The 6,405-nt window shown below is 49.0% G+C and overlaps 1 protein-coding gene across 1 annotated transcript; it reads right to left on the bottom strand.

Moving 5' to 3' along the window:
- Nucleotides 1-416: 416 nt before the first annotated feature.
- On the bottom strand, nucleotides 417-2,477 carry LOC126526436 (thiamine-triphosphatase-like). Its single transcript, XM_050174357.3, has one exon. It carries the CDS (start codon nucleotides 2,049-2,051, stop codon nucleotides 1,347-1,349), a length of 705 nt encoding a protein of 234 aa, XP_050030314.1. The 5' UTR covers nucleotides 2,052-2,477; the 3' UTR covers nucleotides 417-1,346.
- Nucleotides 2,478-6,405: the final 3,928 nt, after the last annotated feature.

Below are 6,405 nucleotides of genomic sequence, written 5' to 3' on the forward strand. Positions count from 1 at the left end.
AAGTGCGTATCGACGCAAAACTCGGGCTAGAAACGTGCTTCGCCACAGCCAGGGCTCAATACTACCCAAGCCGGTACTACTCAGATAACGTTACGCGCGCCGCCACCAGGCGCCGCTACTATACCTCAAACTCCAGCGCAAGACGCCCATATACAGCTAACGTACCGTACCCGTTTTTGCATCGTTCACCATCGGTGGCGGCTGCAGCGGCACCTCCCCCCCCCCCCCTCACCCAAGGACAGTGGGATTACGAGAAGTGAGCAACGTACTTTTCTGTGTTCTGAGAAAAACAATATAGTAAATCGTGCCAAAAACAGGGGATGGGGCATATCTCTCGGGATACATGTTACGACATTTATGTTTATAACAGCGCGATGACGAGTGTCTTGCCACAGTATAGAACAGTGAATCCAAACTTTAATAAAAAATACCAGTTTATTTAGTCCTAGAACACGATGCTGCTGCTGGATGCGACTCGTCTCCGGCTGAAGTTCCAGGGGTCCCCGCTTGGGGCCCGCCGGCGGATGCATATGTGGACACTGGCAGTGCGGAGATGCGCTGTACTCATGGCTGTACTCAATCTCGACTGTCGGTAGAAATGCGCTGCTCCGTGCTAGGATTTTGGAGCGAGCTCAAAGCTATACCGAGAAGCTAAAGCTTATTACGCAATCAAGGTACGTATTATAGTGCGAAAGCATTGTATGTCCCACAAGGCAGAAATTAAAGCCGGCGATGTCCGCAACGATTGGCAGGAAAGATAATCATCAGCATGGATTAAATTGGGTGACTGTGGAATAATGTAGATTAATGTGGATTAAAGTAGACTAAGGTTTCTACAAATTAGAGCATGGTGGATTAAGGCTGAGCTTTAACTTAGGTGATAACTTTGAGAAGTCATAATGCTTTCGCATTCAAATCACGTAAGGATAGTTATTAAGCGACTGTCACTTTTTACAGCGAAACTGTTTATGGCTAGGTTCTGGCGGATCTCGCCTCCGTGGATTTAGACCAACAATTCTTCATACGTGTAATCCCAAACAAAGTGCAATGCCGGGCCGACCCGCGGCGGAGGTGAAGCACGCTTTAAGCACTCCCCATACGTGGGCCGATCCCGAAGATAGTGCAGCACCGGGCCGACCCATGGCGGAGGTGCAGTTCGCCATAAGGGACCCACATTCACAGCTTCGCTGGTCACCCTTCTTCAATGAGTGGAAGAGCATTGAATTTTTACCCAGACCATCTCCAGTTCGCATACCATGGAGCAGAGTATTTTAGTTATTTGAGATTTCTCTCAAAATACGTGATGGCCGGGTTTCGTGCGCAGTGCCGTGACTTTCACGCGAGGCTTAGATGTCTGTAGCTTTGTGACGTGACCATATACAGTCGAGCAGGCGATAATACAGCTCAGGTCGTCGAAGCTTCAGGTAACTTTCCACTTTTCCTTCCGGCGGCGGCCCTTCCTCGTCGACACCAAGCTGGGAGGAGAGCGCCGCGATCTCGGCGGTGGCCCTCTCGACGTCGGCTCCGGCCAGATCCGATCCGTCGTCAGATTCGACGAGCACGACCTCTATTTCGCCGACCGAAAAGCCCCAGTCGGTCTCGTCAATGTCCACGACGGCGTTCATTCCCGGCGCCTTGAACGTCTTGCGAACGGTCGTTATCAGTGCCAACTCCCGAAGCGTGCCGTTGGCGACCAGGTCGCTGACCCGCTGGGCGTCATTCACGAGCCTAGCCCGTGGAAGCACTTCTCCGAGCGTCGCCATTATCTGAGCGTCACCGCGCACTTCTCGGTAGGCAGCGGCTGCTCCGCACGACGCGTCTCCCTTTCTGCGATGCTTCAGCTCCCACGTGTTGTTCTCATCGCTACGCAACCTAAGCCAGTGGTCTCGCAGGCAGAGGAAGTAGTCTTCCGTGTCGTAGTAAGCGTCTACGAAGGTCCTACGCGACACGAGGCTGGCTCCGAGTGCGAGCAGGCGCCGCTCGACGTCTGGCGGCACCCTGAACTTGCGTTCGATCTCTCGGCAACGAGCGGCAGGCTCTGCTGCCGTCATACCTAGAGCGAGTTCACAACACAGAGCTATGCGGAGAACACCCGCACCTTCATAGGTCCCGCTTTGTGGTCCCGTTGTTTACGCCCCGCTACGATTGCGTGCATGCCGCCGTACCGGAAACGGCTGAAACTCCCAGAGCAACGGGACGGGCGCTCTGGGCAGTTTAAAGCAGCAGTCGCGGCCATATTGCTGTGGGCAAGAGCAGATGCCTGTTCGAACGCGATGTGTGTTTGCGGCTCCCAGCACAAGCGAATCATTTTTTGTCCCAGATAGTTGCAGTTGGCCGCTAAAGGAATGCTTTACAGCGCCAAATAGCTACCGTGAGAGTTCAGAATTGGAATTCGTGAATGCAAATTCATTACTTACCAACCATTTGGATTACCATCCAATTTTGGATTAATGTTCTACCATACGTATGGAAATCTGCTATCTAACCACTCTAGAGCCCTTCGTGACATTATATACTCTAGGAAGCCATGACAGTGCCCTGAAAAATTGCCATAGGTATTTTTTTACTGCATTTTCTAAGGTACTAATTGTGAAGACAGACTGCGCAACTAGGGATCTACAAATTAATTATTGTCTATTCTAATTCTTTATGTATTCTACCTATTTTTGTTGCTAGGTTTTCTATGCAATCAAACTTTACAGTTTGCTTGTTCGACACAAAGCCACATATCATCACCGGCGCAGTTGGCGCAAATGACCATACGGTTAGTTTGACATCAGTTAATTGGTATATTCGGTCAACTAGAATATGATGGACAGTTTCAAACTGTGCCGATTTTTCCAATAAAACAAATTGTTTATTTCAACCTTCATGGTGTCGAACATGGGGTTACCTGAACAAAAGGGAATCACCAGTTGGCATGCATATTGTGAGGCATGCCCTGTCGGCACTCTGAGCGCACCACTAGCTTGTACAAGGGGGAATAAATAAAAGTGTGTCACAAGTAAAACAGGTGTTTGTGTGTGCGTGTAGCATGGGGATGAGAGGAGAGTTATGAACAGTGGAAAATGGTCATGGCACACCAAACTTGAATTGTAATGGCAGAACGCTCCTTTGTGAAGGAAGAGACAAGGCAGGCTGCAATTTACAATGTATGAGCCTCTGTTACCAAGGGCGCATTGCAAAACTCGAGTAAATCGCAGTTGTGGTCTCAACACGTGGCTCATACCCATGCATTGGCCACACTGAAGGTGATGAAACCTACATACAAGGACCAATACACAAAACAAACAAATATGAAATATTAGGTGACGTAGACTTAATAACAAATAACCAAAATTAATGTAGTGTGGTTAGCTTACCAGCATAGAGGTAGCATTGGTGTACCTTAGAAAAAATAATGAGAAACATGGGGAGGGTGGACAAGTCTGACAAAAAAAATTTTTGACAGGGAGTTCTTGATAAAGGATGAATGTTAATTGTACTACGACCAGCACCCCTAGCAGCATAATGTTCTGGAAGCTTCAATGTACAGTGAATACAGTTTTCTTCTTCCACATGCAGGAATCGATTGATTTCTGCTTCTATAGCAGAGATTGTCATAAATTTTGCAACATCAGAAGTATCCTGATTAGCTATGTGTCATATTCAAAGCTTTCAAATAACAAATCGAATATTGTCCTATTCAATTCGGTTTCTCAATCAAAAAGAAAGCAACTGAGGTGCGCAAGTGCCAAGCCGTGGCAGTATTTTTAACACTGGCTTTCTTTTAAGCCCGAAATAGATAGTTACACAAACGGTAACTTCTTGCAAACAATTGAAAACGAAGTTTTCAAATGTGCTCTACAAACCTTGCGTTGACATTGTGACCATAAAATTAAATATTAGTTTTTTAATTGGTGCTAATTACTGTATTGCATTCTGGGGTTTTACATGCCAAAATCACAATTTGATTATGAGGTGCAGTTTTTCTATTAATAAAAACAAAATAATTCTGGTGGTGGCTGAGAACATCCAGTGGGTCTTGCCTACACACAAAGCTTTGCATGTTTTTGTTAAGCCATGTTAGCTGGGACACTTGTCACGCAAGACTGCAGCTTTATTACATGTAACTGACTGCTGATGCTTGGCTCTTCCCTTGCTATTTAATTAAGTATTAGTAGCAGCATATACCAGGTTCACAAGGTATTTGGTTAACATAATTAGGAGTTCAGGAATAGCAATATTTCAGACAGCATTAGACATATTAACATTTCTTGGTTTCGTTTTACTGCTGCTCTTGGAGACTGTCTGATAAGCTATTCTCTGCCTCAATAACAGACTGAATTCTGCTTCAATATCCATAAGCACTGTGTTCTCATCAGGTGGTGATCGTTAAAAATTGCTCAGGTGGAGCAATTGCTGGCCAAGTCTGTTACTAACCCCGCCTATAGCAATGTTGCCACCACTACCACCAATATTTGTCAGTGCTCCCATAACAGCATGGCCCAGGCAGAACACAGACTGTCGGCACCAGATCTGGACAATCGAGGTCCGTGAATCTCAATCAGACCCCGTGATCGCGATCGCAGGCTGATGTATCTGCCCTCTCGTGCAGTAATCTGAAAACGCTAAAAACAATAAGTGAAGACAGCTCAATAAAAACGTTTAAAAGTCCTTTTACCAGCAATAGTAAGCTGAAATATTGCCTAAATCTAACCATACTTCGCGAATCTGAATTTGTAGCCAATACATTATGCTGCTCTCAGAGTTGCTGACGATCAGCAGTCGATAATAACCCAATCCAGATTGTTGGACCGTGTAGAAGCGACCATTGTTGATTGCAATCAAGAAATCCGATCCTGATCGGCCCCGATCGCAATCAGAAGTGTACGTGTGGCACTGGTATAACGGTCAAACAGACACACCACACCATCCAAGAGGGATGTAGAAAACACATTTTTGAGCATAGTATTTCCAATGTGAAGAGTGAATGACTGGGCAAGCTCGATGGAGCAGAACAAGATGAGCAGCAGAACGATCAAAGCTTCAACTAATGCCTGTTGCCAAAGCAACACATTATTCTGGATGTCGTGTCCTATCAATGTAGAGCCAAAACTGGCCTCTGATTGCATGGTACAATCTGCTAACCATGTATATATATAACTAAAATCAGGTCTTAAGCAACACTCCCTTTTACTGTCAGGGTCCGTATGTACGTATAACACACAGCCCAATGTCTTCTAAACGATATGCGACAAATGACTCGGGGCGGAGGACAGCGCTCTTCCATTGCCTCCGTAGAACTACTAAGCGTCCTCGGCCTGCTCCCTGCGCGTCACCTCCTCGACGAGCTTGATCTCCTGCCTCATGTCGTCCAACTCGCTGCGGACGGCCGCGATCCGCTCCACGAGCCTTTTATTGGACTTCTGGAGCGCGTACTTCTTCTTGCGCAGCAGCGCCACGTCCTCGCCGGCCGCCCTGCTCGGTATCCGAATGCGCTCGAAGCCGGCTTCTCGCCTGCGCACGTTGCGCTCCATGTTGACCCTGACCGTAGCCTCCAGGCTGCGACAGAACCTACACAGTTCGCCCGGTTCCGTCAGCACGAGCGGGCAGCAGACGTGCCTCCAGGCGTTGAGCGAGTCGAGGTAGGCACGCTCGGGCTCCGCCCCGGGGTACACTTTCTTGTTCGGGCCTCCCCTGCAGACGCGCAACGCGTCTACGTCCGCCAGCAGTCGCTCCAGATCGCCGCCACTCGCAACCTGCGTGCAGACGCCGGCGATGGTTTTGGCAGGAACCCCCATCAACGTGACGGTTACGCTGGCGTCGCTCTTAACCACCACGGTTTTCGGACAGTACACAGTGGTTATTTCGTCCTTCCCGGCTATCAAAGCTTTCGGCAAGTGCAAGGCCGTGATCTTGGGCACATGCTTGACTGACACCTGCGAGAACACGATGTCGCGCACGCCGTCCCTGTCGACGCAGTGGACCGCCCACGAGTTCCTCGGCAGAGTCAGCTGCTTGGCGACGCCGAACAAACGGTCGAAGAGATCGTTCGGGACCGCTCTGCCAGCACTGCGATCGCTCGGTGCCTGGTCGGCAACGGCCTTTTGTGGTCCGTCGTCATAAAGTTCGACGCTGTGGCTGCGCGACATCTTCCCAGTCGTTCGCAACGTTAGCGGGAGGTTTGCCTCCACAGTACTTCCCTGCACGGAGCACGGCTCAGCGCCATACACTTGGTACTTGCGCGTCAGCTGCCGCCCAAGTGCCCCTGCCTCCGCTAATTCTCCACTGGATGGTGTGAAGAACGAACTCTTCTCCTCGGGCAACGATGTACCCGAATTTCAGCTTGACACGAAGCACTTGATCATGGCCTGTGAGTACGGACCATGAAGCCTGGTCCGGCTCTTTCATCGGTAGTGCCGA

Source organism: Dermacentor andersoni, chromosome 8 (assembly GCF_023375885.2).
Source record: "Dermacentor andersoni chromosome 8, qqDerAnde1_hic_scaffold, whole genome shotgun sequence".
NCBI lineage: Eukaryota > Metazoa > Arthropoda > Arachnida > Ixodida > Ixodidae > Dermacentor > Dermacentor andersoni.